A 23,008-nucleotide genomic window follows, 5' to 3' on the forward strand; every position below is an offset into this window, starting at 1 on the left:
GATACTTACAGAGAAGATGGAGAGATGGTAATGGGGGCCTCCAGTAGAGAGCATCATTCTGCCTCGGCACCAGTGTGACCCAAAGACTAAGACGAGCAGCAGGTTCAACCATAAAGCTCTGACTTAGAGCCATCAAGTTGATGCGTTGATAGGCATAGGCAGTCACTTACAGAAGGCATCTCCAAGGGAAGCCCGATGTCTGTGGTTATCTGTGCCCTTTCGTTGAGGATGGCGAACTGCTGATGGGTGCACTTGCTTCCTAAGTCATGACCAGATACTGTCTAGATAATTTAAAAAGAAAGCGAAGCCTTTACAGTCAGAAGACTTGGCAATTTCTACTCAGGGATGAAGGCAAATTACTAGGGAGGTTTGTTTGAGGACAACAATACGAATTATCCTGTCTCAAAAGGGATTCTTTAATGAAAGAAACACACATCCACAATCAATTTAGCCCTATTTAGCAAAAACAATATAGTTCAAATTTAAGAGATCAGTTATATTTAAAAAGATGCAACTTTCCAAAGCAATTTAATAATTGTTAATTATTTGATAAGTAGCTCATTATCTTCATCAGTTGTTTTACCCAAGGACATAAAGTCCTTTATCTTGCATTACTACTTAAAGTGACAAAATAAAAGCATTTTGAATGATTATTTAAAAAAGTTTATGTTTATGAACACATAAATCATATGTATCCTCTTCTATTCAGTTGCTTAGTGGTGGTGTGGATGGAACCCAGTTCTCACACATACATGCATGTGTGTGACATGCACAGAGCTATGTTCCTGTCCCCTTCCTTATTTTGTAACATGACCAGGAACTAAAGTTGTGATCCTCCTGCCTCAAGCCTCCCAAACAACTGAAATTACAGGCCTATACCACCAGGCCATTTTTATATTTTCGGAAAATTATGAGAATGTTTTAGCTCATCTAAGAGGCTGTTTTTGAAATGTAATTTTAGTCATTGCAGAACAGACCGTCTTAAAGACGGCAATGGCTCCTGGGTCTTCATAAATAGGAAAATCTTCTTTTCACATAATAGAACAACATTTTCCATGTTAGCAACGTCTTCTTAGGCCTCCCTCTTGGTTGTAGGATAGAAGAAACACATTCCTGCGGCCTATGAGTCAGAAGTTTGTAGCAAATCTCAAATCATTGTGGGAACTTCAGAACAACAGAGTATAGTGTCGTTCAGATGAACGTGCTCTCACCTTGGAATAAACCCTGCAGGTGCATTTGCATTTAGCTTAGGGCTGGTTCAAGCCACAGTCGTCACAACTTCAGGGGTGGAGGGGTCTGTGCCCTGGAAGAAAGGATGGGTGATATCACTCACCCAGGCAGGAGGCATATTATGGGAATCGCCGAAACTCCGCCTCCTTCTCGGGGTCTGGAGACTGGCGCTGTACAACTCTACACAGACTCACGGAGAACCGAGGCTTCCTTGTTTGGGGAGGGAAGATGTCTCACAGTTACTGTTGCAGTGTCTTCAGGGGCATCATGGTAGTTGTTAAATTCTTAAGATCAAAAAGGAGTATTGGGTATGAATATAATAGACAGCGTCTCCTTTATCATTAGATGTGAACCATTCCAACTTCTTCATTCTATGTACAGTGGCAACCGCTTTCTCCCTGCGCTGCTTCATTTCCCAGTGGAGTTTCTGTTCTTGCGTCTCCCTCTTCTCCGTAGCGCCCCACCTCTAATCCTCCGGAGTCTTGGTTTTGGAAACAAATGCCCTTGACTTTTAAACTTCTAGTACTGTGGTGCCAGTCTCTATTTTGCAACTGCTTGATATTATGTGTCGTGATGCGAAGTGACAAATGGGAGGCGGTACCCTCACACTTGAAGCTGCTTTGACCAAGTTGTTTCAGGGTTTGGGCACAATAGAGGCATTTGGTGTTGATGTCATTAATTAAATGAACGTTGTATTCTGATAGCCGACGAGGAAATCAACTTTTGCTGTATTGTATTTGCTCTTCTCCTGTGCAGGCCTGCCAAGACCATCACTATGACTGATGGAGATTATGATTATCTGATTAAACTCCTGGCCCTTGGAGACTCAGGAGTAGGGAAGACCACGTTTCTTTACAGATACACAGACAATAAATTCAATCCCAAATTCATCACTACGGTGGGAATAGATTTTCGGGAAAAACGTGTGGTAAGTTTCAACCATACTTTTAACCTTAGTACCTATTCTCTTGTGTCAAATAAGAATTGATGAAATTGTATTCATTGCACTTCAAAGTGTTTGTTTTTTTAATCACACTAAACTCATAACTGCAGAATATTATTTATTACATTTCCAACTACCAGTAACATTTTGATAGGAAAATATTGAGTGACACTATCTGTCTTCAAAAGCACACAAGGCAACTAAAATAAATGTGTTGTTGAATTTGTGGATAATGTGTTTTCTATGAGTTCCTAAGGAGTCTTTCAAATTTTGATTTATTAAAGTACCAGAAGTATTAACTTGTTGGTCTGAAGTAAATTTCTTAGAAAGTTGAAGGATTCATTTCCTTACTCCTAACAAAGAGGTTAAAAGTATGATTGGCAAATAGCTGGAACAGGAGATTTGTAAGTTCTTGCTGCATTTTTTATTTATGTGTAGCCTCAGCCATCAATCACTGGCTTGTTGGGAACAGAATGTGAGACCCATCCATGCTATTTTCCATGAGAAGGGAGCTTAAGTGAGAATCACAACAGCACTTCCGTCTCCTATGCTAGACACTAATGACAGGAAGGAGGATATTGTGACATGGGAGGCATGCAGCATAGGCACATAAGCTCAGCCAGATTTCCTGCCACCCATGGTAGTCCTGACTGCCAAGATCACTGTGCCTTCCAGTTGATGTCACAAATTCCCACGGGAAATGCTTGGTGGAGAGCCACTGCCTGAAAAGTTGAATCGCTTCCTCTCCCTCAACCGAGAGCCAATAGACTCTGGCCAGCTTTGCTTCCAGCAGCTCCAGGATTCCTCTGACTTCTTCCCTCAGCATTGCCTACCAATCTAGGTAGAAATCTTGTAAAATCTGTGCCTGTAAAATATTCCCTCTAAGCCATGAACATTTTCTGCAAAGGCCCTCTAAGGAAGAGGCTGAAGTGTCCCAACTGACCCCGCTGAGAAATTCTGTGCACACTTACTACCTAAGTCATTCTGAAAGGCAGTTCCATGCTAAAAGAAAGGCAGGCACTTGACAAACAAATTTTGATTAAAACGATTTTTCCATTTGTAATTTCATTTGTATATTACAACTAATTTCATAGTATATTACACCTATAAAATAGAAAAGGATTATGGTCTCAATTTGTCAATCTAAAAAATTTAGACTCAAAAGTTTAAATGAAAAGTTGGTTGTTTGAACCTACGGCTTTCGTCCTAATCTGATGTCTGCTGCCTCCACGAGGAAATGACAGAAGGTGCCTAATTTAAGTTTGCAGTATGCTTACGCTGTGTTGAAAATCATACTGCACTTGACATTTGGAAGTGAGATCTATGTGATACTTGGGGGAAAATAAAGCAAGTGTTTATTCTGTACTCTGAACTTTGATTATAGTAATCAACGAAAACATTCTGAGTAAACCCAGAGAACTACAGTGTTGACAAAACCCAAAGCAATATTAACGTGGGAGGATTGTGTTTTTCAGGTTTACAACACACAGGGAGCAGATGGATCTTCAGGCAAAGCGTTTAAGGTGCACCTGCAGCTTTGGGACACTGCTGGCCAAGAGCGGTAATGGGAATTCCTTTATTTCTAGCTCCCGAGAACTTAGAAAGCATTGAAAAGTGAATGATGTATATGAACCTCAGAAATAAATGGCATCCAGCTTTTCTACCAATTTTAAAACAGATAGCTATGCCTCTTGTGTAGTTCATTCCTACCTCCTAGTACCCAGGAGTCTGAGACAGGAGGATTGTGGCAAGTTTGTAGCCAGTCTGGGCTGCAAAATGAGAACTTTGTCCCAACCCAAACAAACCAAACAAAACGACTAATGGAGATTTGTATGAAGAAATGAAAGTCCATGATTTCTAGTTCACTCTGCGTGCTAGAACTGCATAGCAAGTGCAGATCTGAACAATCTGAGAAGTGAGCAAATCTGCCTTCATACGTCCTAGTGGGGAGAAATCTCTCCAGATTTACCCCAGGAAAGACGGGAAATTAGCACTTCGGCAAGAGTTGATCACAGAGTTGAAGAAAAGGTGTTTCATCCTTCCTGTCTTTGTGTTCTCCCTCCCCCCCCCAAATTCTTTGTTACACACTTGGTTCCACTGCCTTTTCTCACTCAAAGTTGGCTCGCACCATTGCCTGATAGCTAGGATATTTTTTTAACTTGAGCTCTCTGCATGCTGTGTATGATGTGCATGTGTTTTTCAGATGTAGTATGTATAGTGTGTGCATATGCATGTATCTGTATACATGCCCATGTGTGCGACAGTGGCATGCATGGGCCATGGCATGCAGGTGAAGGTCAGAGAACAGCCATGGGTGTCAGAGTGTAGGTCTTCATCTTGTACAATGCTTGAGGTCGGTTCTCATGCCAGGCTAGCCAGCCCCATGAGCTTCTTGGGATCCTCCTGTTCCTACTTCCCATCTCATGGCAGGAGCACCTAGATGACAGAGGCACACTGCTGTGTCTGGTTTTGAGAAGGCTCAGGGGATCCAAAACGATCCGCTTGGGCTTGGAGCACACCAACCACTGAGCTACGGCTTCAGTCCTAGAACCTTTAACTTCTTTCTCACCTTCCCAACGCTCTCCTCTCACCAGCCTTGGTCCATTTCTGCCTTCCCCGGGAACCAACCAATCCCCGGTTTCTTTTGAACTCCAGGGGCTCCTATCCGCTGCCACTAAAATGCTCCCAAACAAATGCTATGCCACCGTTCAGTAAATTTTCTAGTAATCTTAAACTGTTCTTTATTGAATCACTTGTGGCCATCTTCTCCCAGCCAAGCTGTGAGCTACCCAGTCTCGCAGCATCCACTCCGCTGTCAAAGGCATGACATCAAACAGTAGAGAGAAGCCTTGGTGGCTCGGAGCTCGCAGTGGTATTCCATTCTTCAATGAAAACGTGTTTCTTCGGGACCCAATTTCCAAGTGTGAAAGACCCAAATCTAATAAAAATCCTCTACTATCAGACTGAATAAAAAAAGTGGCAAGGGGGTGCCAGCAGAGATATGTGGAAGCCATCCTGCCCTTGCTTCTCCATCATATGTCTTCGAATGCTGATGCTTGTAAACACCCATATTTTTGAAATGCATCCAAAATGTTCTCGCTTTCAGTGAGTGTAAACGCCAGGAGAGGTGCCGGGCCCTCTCTGTTAGCTTTTTTGACTGTGAATCCCATTTACACACACCCTTCAACACTGCTGGTTCTTCTGAAGTCGTTCCTCGTGAGAGTCTCCTTTCATGTGTCAGTTTTGTTGTCACAAAGATGTATGTTTTATAGAGCAATTTAATTCGTCTTGGAAGAAGCAATATGAGGGAAAAAATGCGGATCCCCATATGTCCTTGCACACGACATGTCAGGCCCACATGATGGCCGGCGTCTCTCTTCTGTCCCCTTAATACAGCTGTGCCGGAAAGGAATGGGATGAACTGCCTTAGTAACTCTTGGCTTATTCATCCCTGGAGGATTTTGCATGCTGTGGATAGAAGGTGTAGCTAAGCAACAAGATAATGCCTTGGGGCTTCTGGCAGTATAATCCAGGTGAGGGTAATGGTAACTGATAAAAGTCAATGGTGGGAAAGCAGGAAAATACGTAACCCATTGTGAACACAGATGGTCCAACCCTTGTGCCCCCTCAAGGGCTAAAGAACAACAAGGTGTCTGATTCTGGGATCCGTTGCTCTTCGTATGATCTTAGCTTTTCCCACCTGAGTTGCCCGACTAGGATGGGAAGGGGAGGGGAGTCTGTGTAATGATGCCAGGTGTGTTTCTTCCAGGGAGTAATGGAAGGAAGGGTAGCAAAGGATGAATGGTCCAGGATGTCCGCCTGCTCCACAGCAACAGTGTCCTTTCTGTGCTGCCATTCAGGGAAGAAAAATTTGCTTCAGTCGGATGACCACACAAAACATGCTTGTTAACTACTTCATTATTTGCTGTGGGCAATGAGGAAAACAAAACACAGGCTTGTCCACCAGACACACAGACACACATGTACACACATAGAAGATACACTCTCACACACACCGATGACCACTTTTCTCAACCACATCAGTACAATGATTAAGAAACAGTTTTGTGGGCACAGCTTTTCAGCAGAGAGAACTACTACAGAATGTCTGTGATCTCTAAGAACTCCCAGGCAAAGGCAGAGACAGAACTCTATGAATAAAAACAAGTAATGCTTTTGATTTTGTAATCTACACCATTGTGTTACAGAAATGCCATGCAAAAGAAATGGTTAATTCAACTCCTTCCTTATGCTTCAAAAAATTGCTCTCTTTTGGTGTTATTTAGAATCTGTAAGAATAGTGAATCTTTTACTGCACTCTTTTTCTTATTTTTTAAATATCAAAATGTACTTTGTAAGTAAATAGCATGTTCTGAGCAATGAAAACAGACTGTATTCCGAATTGGAAACCCAGCACCTTTTCCCTCGGAGCTTACACATTAGTGTAGGCATTGGACAAACAATCAATCACAGCATGGCCCCAGGACAACTGTCAGAAGACAGAAGGTGGTAAGTGAGCCCTGCAGGAAGAGGCTGTTCCCAGAAGGCTCCAGGAGGAAGCAGGGGTTTCCACTGGTGTTTGTTTACGCTCATACACAATGCATGAGGGAAGGTAATCCGAGCTAAAGGACAGGCAGAGGAAGAGGAAAGACTAACATGTGGCAACCCACAACACAACCAGCTTGTGAAAGAGCCCAGCAAAGGACAGTGAACTTTCTCAGAACTAAAAGATTAGCGTTCCTGAGGCTAGGAGGCAAGAGAGGAAGCCTAATGATGGATGGGTGATGATTCTGCCAAGCCTTGATGGCTTTAGTGGGGTGTTTTGGCATTATCCTTTTTTTTTTTTAAGTTTTTTGAGATGCAGTTTCTCTGTGCAACTGTCTTGGCAGTCCTGGCACTTACTTTGTAGACCAGGCTGTCCTTGAACTCACTGAGATCCTCCTGCCTCAGCCTCCTAGGTGCTGGTGTTATCCTAAGAGTCATGAGTAATGTGGAATCACATCAACAGGAAGAAATGAGGGCTCCCCAAAAATGGACATGGGAAACTTACTACGATGGTAATTGAGCATGAGCGATGACGGGTAGTAAGAGATAGGATAAGGAGACGTGTCAGTGGAGAAGATGGTTTTCATGGTGATGCACAGACAGTGAGAAAGGAGAGCAGGAAGGGACTGGGCCCCAACGGGATGAGAATGCCCTGCCAGAAACAGAAGGCAAAAAGGAGAGCAGTTGAGCTTGGGATGTGTGATTCGAGAAATGACTGAGTTTTGTCCATGTGGACAAATCTCTAAAGCACGAATTCAAATGACAACAAAAAGCTATCTATATCTTGGGTTGCTCAGCATAGAGGGTGCAGCTAAGCCCAGGGACTAAATGACAGTATGTGTGCATAAAATGGGAAGAGTTCAGAATAGAACACTGAGAAAACCAACATGAAATATTTAGGAAGTAGACTAAAACTAGAGACCAAAAAAAAAAAAAGGAAGCCACCAAGGAGAGCAAATGTCATACTTCTCTCTTCTCTCTTTCAAAGCTATGTGTAATTCAGAAATTCTGTGGTTAACTTCAACCCTTCCCTGGTCCCTGCATGCCTTCTCCAGTTCTGCCCAGTGCTGATGTCATTGTGGGTCTCAACCTGCCTTGAATTTAGCTGAAGAAGTCAGGGCAGACACAAGGGAAGAGTCATTGGGAGCGCATTTTAGCCTATGTATAAGAGTTGCTTTACCACCTCCACTGGAAATGAATATTCTCGTCTTCTTCTTCCACTTCCTGAGTTTCTCCTTTGTCCTTCCTTCAGTCCCCCAATAATCATCCTCTTCCTCGTGATTCACACACCCACCTGTGGGAGGGTTTCACCCCAAAGGGTGTGGTAAAAAGAGTACATCAACCCTTCTATTTCTGAGCTGTGGCTTCCTTTGATTGCTCTCAGAAGTTCTCATTCTCAGCCTCATTATGTGCCTGCTTTTCTTTTGTTCACAGAAAAGAAAATTTGAAAAATCTAGCACAATTCATAAAAACCCAAAGACACATATTGGGGTTCAACCCAAAGGTCAGAAAAACAAAACAGCCAGCCACTGGCTTTTAACTCTACCTTAGTCTGAAATGGCAGTCCTGCCTCCAGAATCTCAGAAAGAGACTGTGTCTCTGAGCTGTCTCATTGCATCTTATATTCCTGTCTAGATTTAGGATTATAGGCATACACCCCTACTGCCTGGTTTCTATAGCAAACTAGTGTGGCTACTGGAATTAAAGGTGTGTGTCACCATTGCCTGGTCTGTAAGGCTGACCAGTGGGGCTGTTTTACTCTCTGATTTTCATGCAAGCTTTATTTATTAAAATACAATGAAATATCACTGCATTTCCTCTTTTTGTCTAAAATAAAAAAGAAAGCTATAACTAATATAAGAAAAAAATACATACAATAAGTACAATGAATATATACAATATATAAGCAATAAATACATCAGTAATATCTAGTCCATTTGCATCGGACAAATTCGGAGAAAATAGTCTATTTTTTATAACTCAGTCAGTAGAACATGAAACTCTTAATTTCAGGGTCGTAGGTTCAAGACCCACGTTGGGCACCATTTGTAGATGAAAGTTTCTGTCCCACCTGGTCCTGTGGCTATTCAGTCCCAAAGGAAAACACAGAGGCTTATATTAATTACAAACTGTTTGGCCTATTAACTCAGGCTTATTATTAACTAAGACTTAATTCTTGTCTATGTTTAGCCACATGACTTGGAACTTTTTCTCAGAAAGGCATTCTTATCTTGCTTCCTCTGCATCTGGCTAGTGATTGTGTCCCTGTCTTTCCTCTTCTCAGAATTCTCTTAGTGTGGTTGGCCCACCTAGACTTCCTGCCAGAGTACTGGCCAATCAGCCTTTTATTAAACCAATACAAGTGACAAATCTTTACAGTGTACAAAAGCATTATCCCGCATCAGTGTCCCTTTTTTTCTTTTCCAAATAAGACCTTAAACCTAATTTCCTTTGTTTAACTTTTTTTCCTGACCATTGTCCATAACATCCATAACCTATTTTTTTCGGAATATGGGTGTAGTTTTCTAGGCTATTTTCCATTGATTGTAGGTGCTGGTAATCTTATGTAGACCCAAAGAAAATTTAAGATTGTGGTCAAATCCTGACTGGAGTATTCTGTGAGGCTGGATCTTCTCAGTCAACAGCCTTGAAACTGTTCTGAATGCAGAACTCAGAAGAAACTGAAACAGAGGTACTCTGAAACATTGGATCATCTGGGCTATTCATTCCCACTGGAGATTTTTCGGGGGGGGGGGGTCTTCCTTGACCAAACCTTATTTTTTTCAACCAAGAAAGAATCCACAACCTCTCATTCCTGTGGAAACAAAAGCAAAATCTCTTCTTTAAAGTAACGTATCTTCTGACTTAAAATATAAAGTCAAGGCATTTTCAAAATGTATAGGTTGGATTAATCCAGCGGCATTGATAATAAAATGTCTTTTAGCAGCCGTTGCTCCTTCCTCCACAGTCAAACAATTCAAAGACAACACACTAACATGCAATATCAATACTCTCTGTGTATTTTCCATCTTTATGGATAATTTTTATTTTATTTTAATTTTAATTTTTATATTTATTACTCTATTTCTTTTATTTTATTTCAAAATTTTTGATTTTTTTGAGACAGGGTTTCTCTGTGTATCTTTGTCTGTCCTGGAACTCACTCTGTAGACCAGGTTGTCATTGAACTAACAGAGATCTGCCTGCTTCTGCCTCCCAAGTGCTGGGATTAAAAGTGTGTGCCAACTATTTCTTTTTTAAAGAACTTCACCCCATTCCTTAGCTTCCTGAGAGTCTAGCTTCATGGTGGAGGTACTGGCGGGAGCCATGTCTATTGCCACAAGTCTGTGGAATTTCAAGGTTCTTGCCACTACCAAGAAACATGCCTTTGACTACTCATAAACACCATTTAAGTGTTTGGTGACAAGGCTTCTTTAAAAAAGAGTGGCAAGTTTTTTTGCAGCTAAAGCTGAGCCAGAGAGCCTCTCTTAAAGGAGCTGTGCCTTGGCTTGCCTCTAACAAACAAAGCCCACCGGAGAAATAAGATGGTTACCAAGAAGCTACACATGACTATGCTCTTATCTGTCTAGAATCCTTACATTTAAGCTTTCTCAGGCTTTATGTGGAAATTCTTGCCAAACATTTGGGCATCATTTGTAGACAGAAATTTCTGTCCCACCCAGTCTCACATAATCACACAGAAACTATATTAATTACAACACTGTTTGACCAATGGCTCAGGCATATTCCTAGATAACTCTTGCATCTTAAATTAACCCATTTCTACTACATTTCTACTAATCTATGTATCGCCACGCGGCTGTGGATTACTGGCAATGTTCTGGCATCTTTCTCCTTCGGCAGCTATGTGCCATCTCTTCAACTCCACCATCTATCTATTTATCTATCTATCTATCTATCTATCTATCTATCTATCTATCTATCTATCTATCTATCTCTGTTTGGATTTCCCATCTGGCTGTACTCTGCTAAGTCACTGACCAAAACAGCTTTATTTATCAATCAATAGAGGTAACACATATACAGAAGGACATTCCACGTCAGAATAGTCTAAGTTAAAGTCCATTATAAATGGGATAAGATTTTAATTGTGGCCCAAGGAGACCATAAGTCAAAAAAGAAAATGATTCCAAGAGGCCACGGTGGCAAGTTAGTGACCAAATGAAATTCTCTATTAGTGCCATGGCCTCATAGAGCCTGAACAGGGTTTTTAAAAAACAATCTGCAAGGAGATGCCCTCTCCCTGCCCTACAGCCATCTTCTGGCCTGGTCTCACATGTCCATAGAGTAAGGTAAGGGGTTGTCGTGGAGACAGCATGTATGTAATGGAAACAGTGTTGTTGGTCCTGCGAGTGTGAGTTTGTAAACTGAGAACTGGTCACTGTGCTTTGTTGGCAGGTTCCGGAGTCTGACCACTGCCTTTTTCAGAGATGCCATGGGCTTCCTGCTAATGTTCGACCTCACCAGTCAACAGAGCTTTCTGAATGTCAGGAACTGGATGAGTAAGTGGGCTTTGTGATGCTCATGGATGGCTTGTTTGGGGCTCTGCAACTCTGTTTGCTTGCTTGCCTTGTGGGAGTGCAGCCACGAATTAACTCTGAGAAGATGAGCAGAGTGTGCACTGTGTCACCTTCAGAGGGGTGTTGTGTCAATAAGCAACAGGGGATAGAATTCTGTTTTCCTTGGACACTTTCCTTAGAGACAACCTATGTGACTATCTCAGTCCTAAGGTTTTCAGTATTGTAGTGAAGCGGACATTAGTTACATTTGCCCAGTAAGTCTCGAGGATTTTTACAAGGTAAAAGATAGCATGCATGGTGTTAAACTTGAAGACGCAAGACAGAGAGAACATTCACAGTGTTTCCTGAGAAGGGACACTAGCACTCAGAGAAGCTCAAGGGTGAAAGTGCAAACCAAACACGTAATGCTTCAAGGAGTAAGCGGCCATGCTGACAAGGCTTGGTGCAGGGACCACACAGCTCTCACAAGGTGTTACTTGAATGAAATGTTAAAGGGGAATGAGCAGGATGCTCAGTCAGTGAAATGCTTGCTGTGCATGCATGAGGATCTCTGTTCAATCCTCAGACATGTGCAAAGGTGGCAATAGTGGTAGGATGCAATTCGACTCCCATCTCCAAAGGTGGAGATGGGAGGTTCCTCAGGGCTCCCTGGCCAGTCACTAGATTCACAAGATCTCAGAGGTATCCCAAGGAACAAGTAGACAAATGACACCTGAAGAATAGAATGGCATTGAGTTTTGATCTCCAAAGGAAAGCATATATTGGTACATATACTTGTATATACCCATATGCATACATATATACTCATATGTATATATACACCCATATGTATATATGTACATACACATGAACATATGCAAAAATCATTATATAAGTTGTTCAAACATGAAGGCAATTCAGATAGAGAAATGTCCAGCCTCAGTCCCTAGTTCCTTTCTCAGAAGCCCTCAGAGCCTATGACTTTATATTTAGCTTGGAATAAAAGCCAAAGCCCTTCAGCTACATGCATGAAAACTGTAAAGCCTGGCTGTTCCTTCTTCCCGAATCTCTAATTACTGACCCTCAGCCGCACTCAGAAAACCAAAACCCACTTCCTCCTAAAGATACTCACCCTTCCTGTCCTGTCTGCCGGGATTTCTCTTCTGTAAGTTGACCTCCCTGTGATACTGCCTTCCTTCCCCAGATTTGCCCAGACTTTATTTCTCTCTTCAGAGACCTTTCCTGATCTGCCACTTCACCTAGTGCAGTGCTGGTCGTCACTCAGTGTTCTCTCAACACCATACAGTTCCTTTGGACACTGCCACCACCCGGCATCTTGACAGGTTTTTGCGTTGACTTGTGTCTTTTGTTATTTCTAGAGCAGAATACACGCACTGAGAAAGAGTAGGCTTCGCCTATTTCTTCCAGTGCCACGCTGCACCTTCCCTGGCACACGGTGTATGTTCAGACTCTTGCTACATCCGTCCGTCTATATTGCTCCAGTTCTACTTACACAGCACATTATACAAAATGAATAATGCAGCAAATACAGCTAGGTAAAATTAATGATGCACTAAATATAGCAATAGGTAAAATTTTGTGGGTGATTTGAATGTGAATTCAGTAACCAGTTGCAGCCAATAGGGAAATATCAACAAAGCCTGACTTTTTTAATTGCCTCTCCAAATTACTGTTTACCCTAGGATCTGTCTTTATTTCCTTTGAATGTTGTATGTCCTTATCCAAATTCTGGTACTATGATTAGATTCTGATGAGACAAGGAACTAATAAGATTATTAGATTCTTTCAGAGAATGGTTTGTTTGGCATTTTTCAAGGCAGATGGTCCTCTCCCTCAAGTCTCCCGGAAGATAGTATTGGGATTTAAGATAATTAATTGCTATGTCTAATAACCTCTGAGTTTCTAACACTCAGATAATTTATACTGCAGAATAAATCTTTATGTGCCTCATCCTGTTGTGGCAACGTGACATATAGCAGGCCTTAATGAGGTGGAAGATACAGGTGTCATGGCCTCTGTTTCCCTTCATTTCCTTCCCTCACTTCCTCCTTCCTTCTCTTCTTTCCACATCATGCTTCTTTCATTCCTTCCTTTGTTAGTTCGTTTTCTCCATCTCCTATTCTCTCTCTCTCTCTCTCTCTCTCTCTCTCACACACACACACACACACACACACACACACACACACACACACACGTTTGTCTCAAGGAAAAGAAAAAAAAGATTTTGTCTTAAATTTGTTTTTGCATGAATTTTCGGTTTTTCAAGACCCGTTCATTCCATAGATCATCACTTTGATGTCAGGAGAGGGGAACAGAGCCGCCATCTAATGCAGCAAATGAACATACATGAAAAACATGTCCTAGCATCTGCAAGTGGAAGGTTTAGATCCAGCCTGATATTTGCATCTGAGGAACCAATGACAGGAAGCCTCTTGGGTCAGAGGGGTAAGCTCCCAGGTATAGGTGAGCATGTTTAGCTATTGGTTCAGGTATTTCCTGTGTACCTGTCAGCATTACTATCTGTAATTTGCGAGGCATCAGTTCCATTTTATAGATAGAGAAACTATGAGGAGAGATGACCGAGCTGATCAGCGAGGAGCAGCTGGGTTAGGAATCTGGAGTAGCAGCAGTTCTTCGACATCACTTGCTTGTGACTAAATCACTGCTTCCATTGGCTTTTTTTTTTTTTTAACCAAGGCCAACTACAAGCAAATGCTTACTGTGAAAACCCAGACATAGTATTAATCGGCAACAAGGCAGATCTGCCAGACCAAAGGGAAGTCAACGAACGGCAAGCCCGGGAGCTGGCTGAAAAATATGGGTAAGTCAGTTTCATTGGAAACCATCTGACCTCGTACACGGGGGAAACAGAGCCATGATATAGACAGCTGACGGAATCCCCTTGGATCAGAAATAGCAGAGAATTAAAAAGACTTCCCAGGTAGGGGAGGTGGCTCACTGGGTCGAGTGGGGGCCTCAGTTTGGATCCCTAGCACCAATGAAATAGCTGACTATGTTGGAATGTGCTGTCACCCCAATGCTGGGAGAAGAGATGAAGTTCATTAGCCAGCTAGTCTAGATAAATCAATAACTCCAGATTTAGTCAGTGATACTCACAAGCAAGCAAGCCTACAGCACACACACACACACACACACACACACACACACACACACACACCTTCCAGACGTCATATTAATAAGAGCATCTAACATGTTTTGAGTCTTTATCACACACCTGCAATTGTTGCTAAACGTCGGCTCATTGAGCTCTTCATAGCCATGTGTAGGTGATACTGGAGTCACCACCCTTTGTATAAGAGGGGAGTCACAGAATGATTAAGCACTGGGTAGAAGACTAAGTAGCTACTAAGGAGCACAGCTTAAATTTAGTCCAAGAAATCTAGATTAAGGCTTATAATTGTAAACTATGTAGTTTACTGCCTCTCACTTAACAGTTACTTAGGTGAGACAGGAACAGTATCTGATGCAGCCATCTTCCTGAGTAGACTTGGCTGGCAGCTGAAAATGAACTCAAACAAAAGCAGCCCACGTACTTGCAGGTTGACTTCCATGACAAAATCTGTCAGTGACTATTAATCTTTAAGTGGTTATATCATTTGCTAGAAAGAGCTCATTTGGATCGTTAAAGTTTCGATCTTCTTGATGCTGTTAATTCTAAATAAAGGCAGCTTATATTCCCATGACTATTCTACTCAGTAGATGTGGCATTTTGAAACCAAATTTCTAGGTGATTGACCAGAGGGAAGTAAAATGGTAGCGATGCTGCCAACCGTGAAGTGGCTGTGGTACTACTGACCACTGGTTTAGGCATTTCTCCTCCTGGTTTTGTTTACTGCATTGTGTTAAAGCAGTGATGATGCCTTGGCTTCAGCTTGCCCACTGCCTCCTCTAGTGGTCTCCCGGCCACTGGGTCATGACAGCGTCAAAGAACTCACCGGTTTTTATTTAGTGAAAACAAACCAACAAACAAGCAAGCAAACAAGGTTTCCAACTTGCCAACAAAACCTGACACTAAGATTTCTTTGCCAGCCATATATTGCATGGCATTCACTGTGTGTCTGGTATCTCCTCTGATCTCCTCATAAAAAACAAAACAAAACAAACAAAAAAACCCAACCATTTCTCATTAAGTCATTAAAATCTTGTGTGAGACTGCTTTTTCTTGAGGAGTCCCCTATAATGGCTGGGTGGTTCTCTGTTCCCTAGGTACCTCTCTTTCTGTGAACCCTTGTGCTCAACTTAAATTTATGCCAAAATCCTTGTTCTTAAAGAATAAAACTTTAAAAATTAAAATGTAATTACATCATTATTTCCCTGTATATAAATACAACCTGCTGAGTTTGTTTAGTGTTGTTCGTGTGTATTTTGGAGGCAGTGGGGCTGACCTGTTGGAATTGAATAAGCATTTAGGGTACTCCTCTCGGGGGAAGCCTAATTCTTCCTCTCTTGGCAATCCTTCATCAACTATCGCTCTTTGTCTAGGGGTGAGCCCCCTGCAATTTCCTGTCCACACTGACATTTTGAATGGTGCTGTCATTTCCCAGCTTTTATTTAGGTAGCTATATTGTTGAAGGATCATAGACATAGCTTCCCTGTCATTTCTAGGAGACAGAATCTTGTAGCAGACTTCCTGGTCCTTAATTAACCTCATCGCTGGGACTGCAAAGATGGCTTAGTCATGAAGAACACTTGGCATCGTTTCAGAGAACCGGTTTGGTGTTCAGCATCCATGTCAGGTGGCTTCTAACTACCTGTAACTCTAGCTTCAAGGGTTTTGACACCTTCTTCTGGCTTCTTTAGGCATATGCACACACACACACACACACACACACACGCACACACACACGTACATTCATGCATATGTATACACACATAAATAAAAATAAAAGCTTTTAAAAAATAAACCCCAAATCCACTTTAAAATAGTTTTGTATAAGAATATTACAATCTGCAGTATTTAAGAATATAGTAAGTTCACAATGTCACAATCTGGTGACTGTATTTATTGATGGTAGTATGTATTCTTGAAGAATGTATTGGACGTTGGATAGTAATAAGCTATAATAACCTTATGAAGTGATACATTTGTTAATTAGTTAGAGTCAATCACTGTATGATGCATGTGCACCTCAAAATAACATCTTACATATGATTCATGGATATAATTTTACAGGTCAATTTGAAAAAAAAAATCTGTGTTTTGTTTCTCTGTGTTAGCATCCCATACTTTGAAACAAGCGCAGCAACAGGACAGAATGTAGAGAAGTCTGTGGAAATCCTTCTGGACTTAATAATGAAGAGAATGGAGCAATGTGTAGAGAAGACGCAGGTCCCGGACACTGTCAACGGTGGAAATTCTGGAAAGTTGGATGTAGAAAAGCCATCAGAAAAGAAATGTACCTGCTAGAGACTCTTCTAGGAACCCGTGTTGAAGCCTGTGCTCAAACAGTACACCCTGAAATAATGCAAACCACAAAGTTGTTGTTGAGTAGATCTCGAGCGATGGCATGTCTTTTCTTCCTGCCCCAATCTATTTTAATAACCCAGAGTAGTCACTAGTATTAAAAGAACTGTGCTGTCCTCCTGAGTCCCTTCCAAACAAAAGTGAAAAGTTTCCTAAGATGGTCTCACCATCATGGATGATTGGTTGTATTTTTGTAAAGAAGTTGTGTATATGAAAAGAGGTATCAGTGAGTTTTAAAATTAAGCACATATCACTATCAGCCTGGAGGAAGGACTAGGCTAACTAAAAAACAATATGAAAAGATGATATTTGTTCACTGCTGCTTATATGGAGTCTGACTCATACTTCTATATTTGCACTGGGGAAGACACCTAACAAACAATTCCGTGTGGCTCATTAATAAGGCCACATTTGCCCAGTTAGCTGCACTGTTAAGGTTGCGAGTGGGTGAACATTAGACTTACCGTAGGAAATTGTGTAATAATGCTGTTTGTATATTTTTCACAAATGACAGAAAGACAAGGATAGGACCATGGAGGAAAAAGTATGAGAGACATTCTCTGAAGAAAAATGAAACGTGGAAATATGGCAGTGGAACAGGTAAAATTAAATGGATCTTTGAGAAAAGTCTGAGAAGGTCACTTAGCCAAATTTCACTGAAGCAGATTAGAAGCTGAGACTGAAAATGCCTCCAAGGCTCCAATTCAAATGATTCAGACTTTTAGCACCGTCAAGGTCACATTTTACTTCTATTTTTCTATCAAATTCTTATGGAGTCACAAGAAAAAATAAATCATATTTATTGAATATACCTTACAAATGTAGTCAAGAAAACTTAAGATTTAGTCTTAATGTTTCTAAATAAAAAAAAATTGTTGGTGGTAGAAAATAACGAGTGATTGTTAATTGTGGGTTTTGCTTCCTTTCAAAGCAACTAGAAATTCTAAGTTGTCTTTTCCCTCTTAACCACACTCATCCCTGTGTCGAAGCAATTACAGCAATGGATGTATGTTCATGGATCAATAACTCCAAAATAATTATGAACCAGTAACTATGGTCCTGCTGGATTTTCACGCCATCAGTCACCAGAAATTGGTGATGCCTCCTTCTTTGTTATAATGTTTTTCTTTTGTCAAGAGGAAAAATAACTAGAGTTGAGATGTTCTTTAGAAAATAACAAGGATGGATCTGTGTTCGTCTCACTAAAGCTATAGTCGGGGGCTTTATTTTTCCTTGAAGCTGTCTTTTCTTCCTGGAATTAAGCACAGAATTATTTACCTTTGACTTATTCTTATCATTGTGAAGACTCATATTGTGTTAGTTTTTGTTAATGTTAATTTGGCGCACATATAAGCCAATCCTATCAAAGTGGTATTTAAATTTTTTAATCAATCTTACCAATAACAAAGACCAATTGCTTCGATGTTTCTGTTTTCTTTGAGCTTGCAGTTGGTGACAGGATAGTTTCTGGTCCTTTAAAATGGTTTCAGTCTTAAGCGTTTGCATACCTTGCCTCCTTTAAAAAGTTACAAACATTGCAAAGTAAAACCCCAGGGCCATCTTAAAGCTCTTCCTGCTTACTTCCGCCTGTTGTCCAGTCAGTTTCAGAACCACAAACAGAGCCAAGGACATGGCGACATAAAATGTTTTTAAGATAAGTTAGGTCCAGAACTGTGCCACTATCAATGCAGCGTGGAAGCTTGTACGGGATTCACCCTTCATGAGTTCCCAGTGCTAACAGTCCAACACCTCCGACTTCTATGATTGATTCCAGGTTAGTATTCCCTTCCATTCCCACTGTCTGGGATGTTCTCGATCTCAATGTCTGTGCCATGAAGGGAGAACGCTAACAGTTTGCAGCATAAAGTGGAAAGAAATGCCCACAGCTGTGGCAAAATCTGATGAATGTCTTGATGTCAATGTATCTATTTCTGATTTTGATTCAAACTGTGCCAGTATTTCCATACGAGGGAATGGTTGAGTCATATAATGGTGAAGGGATTTCACCTTGCCATTGGACGGTTTCTGGCTACGTGATTGATTTGCTTATGCCAAGAGTAGCAAGATTCCTTCATTGCCAGGATGAGTACTCTCCAGGACTTGCTTTAAGAGCATCGTGGATAACTGGAGCATGAAGCAGAGGACAATGATGCCCATAAATATGGAAATGTGCCTGTAAGAGTGACAAGTATTGGGTAATAAACTCAAGAGGGCTGACATTTCAAACTGCCAACAATGAAAATAGTCTACTTATAAACACTTAGTCTAGAAATATTTCTGTCTGTAAACTTTGATGTTTGACCTTGAAATCTGTTTGACTATTGTTGGAAATTTCTTCCCTATGATTTCCAGTTGATAATTCAATAATTTCATTATACAGCTTCAAATCGACCTGGTGCCGTGAATATTCTGCTTTAGAGAAGTTTGTTTTTTTTCTTTTATCTCACTTCAACATGTCCATTCAGCTGTTTCCTCCTCCTAATTACCTCCCAAATGCTTTCAGTGAAGCATATTGTGTTTTGAGAGGTATACAGTGCACATGGTACTTCTTTGTGATACAGAGCCCAAGTCTAGACTGTTTACACTGGCCGATGTTTACACTGCCCAAACTCAGTGCCTCAAAAACCTCTGTGACCAGTTTCATCTCCAACCACTCAGTTTCTTTAATCTTAGGTCTCCGAAATGCCTCACAGAGACAATAATATAGTGGAACGCAAGCTGATACTGTCCGCAAAGAATGGAAGAACATTATTCGAATCTGGGGATTATTACTCCCTTCTCCTAACCTTTCCCAGATTAGACATTTCTTCAGAGCAACCATAGATTTTTTTTTATTTATAAAAATTTCCACTTTCTCCCCTCCTCCCAATACCCTCCCTCTCCCCTCACTCCCTCCCCTCCTCCCTCTCCATCCCTAAGAGCAGTCAGGGTTTCCTGCCCTGTGGGAAGTTTAAGTTCCTCCCCCTCCCTCCAGGTCTAGGAAGGTGAGCACCCAAGCTAAAAATAGATTTTTATAATGCTATTTTTAATCTAACACAAGAATGGGCTTTTGAAAGATATGCAAAACAGTGAAGAGAACATACTATTGGCCTGACCATCCTAACAAGTGGTTACTAGGTGGAGAAAGTGCTGCAAGTTGGCAGGTGAACTTGGACCGCTCTGTAATACTTTCAAATTTCATAATTTACTACTTTAGCCAATTTGCTATCAATTTACTGCAAAAGTAAAAAAAAAATCCACAAAAGCCAGCAGTTTCTAAAGTAATCATACGTTAATTTTTAATCAGATGGGACATTTGATGCATCGGTGGGTGATTTTGTTCTACTGGACGGCTATTGCTTGCCAACCTGTACAGATAAGGTGACTTCTTAAGAGCTTTAATCAATGTGGTGGTGTCCTTTGTATCAAGGAAAGAAAGAAAGAAAGAAAGAAAGAAAGAAAGGAAGGAAGGAAGGAAGGAAGGAAGGAAGGAAGGAAGAAAGAAAGAAAGAGCTTGACCATAAACAATAGCATGACAACATTAAAGTTCTGTAATAACAGCCTCATTCCAAACATTGAAAGCTCTGGAGTGAGTCTGCTGGGATTCGATGGATTTTATGGGACTGGGGCGTCTTCTCATTAGCATCCGAGGCAGCTCTGTGCAATGATGCTGTGTGTGCCTAGACAAAGTGAAGAACCAGAACACCTATGAAGGAGAGCATTTATTCTTCTATACTTCCTATCTCTTTAGAAAAATATGCCTTCCTTGCTGCGTATCACACCCAAAATGAGGACAAATTGTCATCCATCAAGGATTTTAGAGTTATGTTCCAACCCACAACCTATAAAGAACTAACATTCTAAGTATCTGGCTTACTAAGATATGTAGTAACTCCTTAAAGGTCTGGGATATGTAAGCTCAGAGGTAGGGCATCTGAGTAGTGTATTTGGGACTTCGGTTTGGTCTTCAGGCAACAGAGGGTCAGGGAGAAGAAGGGGGAGCTAAGTTTAGCAAAGTGATAGAAAACCTGGTTTTTATTTTCTACTGCCAAGCTTTGCAGCACCGAAAGTGGCATTGTAAAGTTCAAATATTTTATAGAAAGCTTTATCATTTTTAAAGAAGCCAAGAAACTCACTATGGTTGCCTCAGGATTCACCCTATAATATTTTCTTCCTGGTATTTGACCACAGTGATGTTAGCCCATTTCTCAAGTGACCAGAGATCTGAGAACTGATAATGAGTATTTGGTAGTAACTGAGAGTTATCTCAATGCATGGAACTGCCCGTCTTATAGTATAGAAATGACAAACACTGTCAGGTATAGAGAAGATTTTATAAAAGAAAAATATTGACAGTGAAGTCTTAAGTGGGTCCAACCACAATGACATTATTGATGGAGAACTCTAAAAAAATTAAGAGTGACAAGTTAACTTGTTCAGGTATTTCAATATAGGAGATCATGAAGAAGGCCATGGATTCATTTAGGTAGAGAAAGAAAAGTTTTAACATTTTAAAACTATATCTGTGGAAATGCTTTCTTTTTATTTTTATCTGCTTAGTGGAGTTTGCGCCCTTAGAACTAAGCTAAGCAAAATGAACAACTACCAAATATTTAGGATATTTAGCAATATTTTATTTACTACATGTAGTCTGATATTCTCAATAATTATATTTTCATTTTCAAGCAGTAATATTTAAAGATGCTTTATTGCCACATCCTTTAAACCAACAGTTTATGACAGAGATGCTTTGTAATTTCACATATGAAAATATCGTTAAGAAAAAATAATGAGAAAAAACTAAGGTAAAACACTAGTACCAAAATGGTAGAACTATTTAAAAGAACGTCAATTTTTCCGGATCACTTTTGGCTTAAATTTGCTTCTCTGCCTGTATTCCTTTCTAAGATGTCATCTACACTGTGTCTAATGCCTCTTGGCTAACTTAGTCATTCAAGATCCTTAGTAAGTCCTACAGGAGCCAGCGCATCTGGCCTTCACTGAATGGCTCCCCAATTAACCAGCAACTGTTGTCCACATGTCAAACACTATATATAGTAAGGGACTTACTCATATATGCTTATCATTTTGTTCCGTATGACTCTTGCCCATATGTTCTTTGATGGAGAGTCTGTGGTAGTAAATAAAATGGCCAGAAAAGACAGCTTCAGGACCATGTGGTTTCTCTCATACAGAGCTTAATGAACATTGAGTAACTCATAGGGTTCAAGTTAGGTTCAAAAGAGATGTATGAAACTGTTCCCTTTCATAAACAGACACCATTTTCATAAACTAAGAATAATAAATTTGCTCCTAACTTGGGCCACTTGTCATTTTAAGATGAACAGCAGAACCAACACAATAACTGTAGTAGGCTGCTAAATGGATTGTCAGTCACCTTGAGGTCACTATATTTGATTGAAAATGTAGACTGTATCTTACTGATGAAAAGAATGTGAGCTCTGTTTCAATTAATGTGTCATCTTGTATTTCTTTCAAGGAGACCAGTTGGATTCAACGTAGGATATTACAAGTTGGTTAAAAATCCCATGTACAAATAAAATTCTATGTCTAAAGGATTCTTGTATTTGAACTTAAGAAAAATAAATTATCCTGCTTTACTTTAAATGCTAAAAGTAGGTTTTTCTGACAACACTGAAGTGAAGTGTTTCATGGTATCTCAGCAATTTCCGTTCCAGGAATATTATCCGTCTCTTTAACCTGAGCATGTTTGTTTTGTCTGCTTTCTATATAGATCTCAGTTTTGTCAAATGCTTTCAGTGTAACTGAAGACTTTGAGTGTGGATTTTCCAATCCAGGCAGTGGTTCCTGACAAACACTCTTAGGTCATTATTTGTTGTATCAAAGTTTCAGTGGCTTCAGAAATCATAGCCTCCCACGAGTTTGTGATGTCAGGGTTTGAGTAGTGTTGTTGAGAACTGTATGTAGTGACTGTTCTTGCATACTTTTCAAATAAAAATATGTTTTTATCAAGTATTCTGTGTATTCAAATCAACTTCGTGTGTACACCGATGTCAGAGGCACGCAGCGTGGAAAGCAAGATACAGACACCAGCAAGAAGCATTTGCAACATTAAAAATGGAATCCATTTAGAGGAGGGTAAATGTTTCTTGAATTCATCCCAGTGACTTTTATTCATGTCTCTAAATGTCCTTATTCATTATTTAAAAGCTGAGCTTCTCAATTAAAATTCTCTAATGGTTTTGACTGATGCATTCATTAAAATGAGTTCACATGTTGAGGTGTTCTGTAGTCCAAAAACAC

At 40.6% G+C, this 23,008-nt stretch overlaps 1 protein-coding gene across 3 annotated transcripts in view; it reads left to right on the forward strand.

Annotated features, from left to right (window-relative positions):
- Positions 1–22,720, forward strand: part of Rab27b (RAB27B, member RAS oncogene family) — a 150,334-nt gene extending 127,614 nt beyond the window's left edge. For all 3 annotated transcript variants that reach the window (XM_048419694.3, XM_085676453.2, XM_048419695.3), the window contains 5 exons: positions 1,987–2,158; positions 3,649–3,734; positions 11,138–11,241; positions 13,957–14,080; positions 16,498–22,720. In XM_048419694.3, the coding sequence (XP_048275651.1) occupies positions 2,006–2,158; positions 3,649–3,734; positions 11,138–11,241; positions 13,957–14,080; positions 16,498–16,687 (657 nt within the window). In that variant the 5' untranslated portion in view covers positions 1,987–2,005 and the 3' untranslated portion in view covers positions 16,688–22,720. The remainder of the gene's footprint in view (positions 1–1,986; positions 2,159–3,648; positions 3,735–11,137; positions 11,242–13,956; positions 14,081–16,497) is intronic.
- Positions 22,721–23,008: the final 288 nt, after the last annotated feature.

This window comes from Myodes glareolus, chromosome 13 (assembly GCF_982192425.1).
Source record: "Myodes glareolus chromosome 13, mMyoGla1.1, whole genome shotgun sequence".
Taxonomy (NCBI): domain Eukaryota; kingdom Metazoa; phylum Chordata; class Mammalia; order Rodentia; family Cricetidae; genus Myodes; species Myodes glareolus.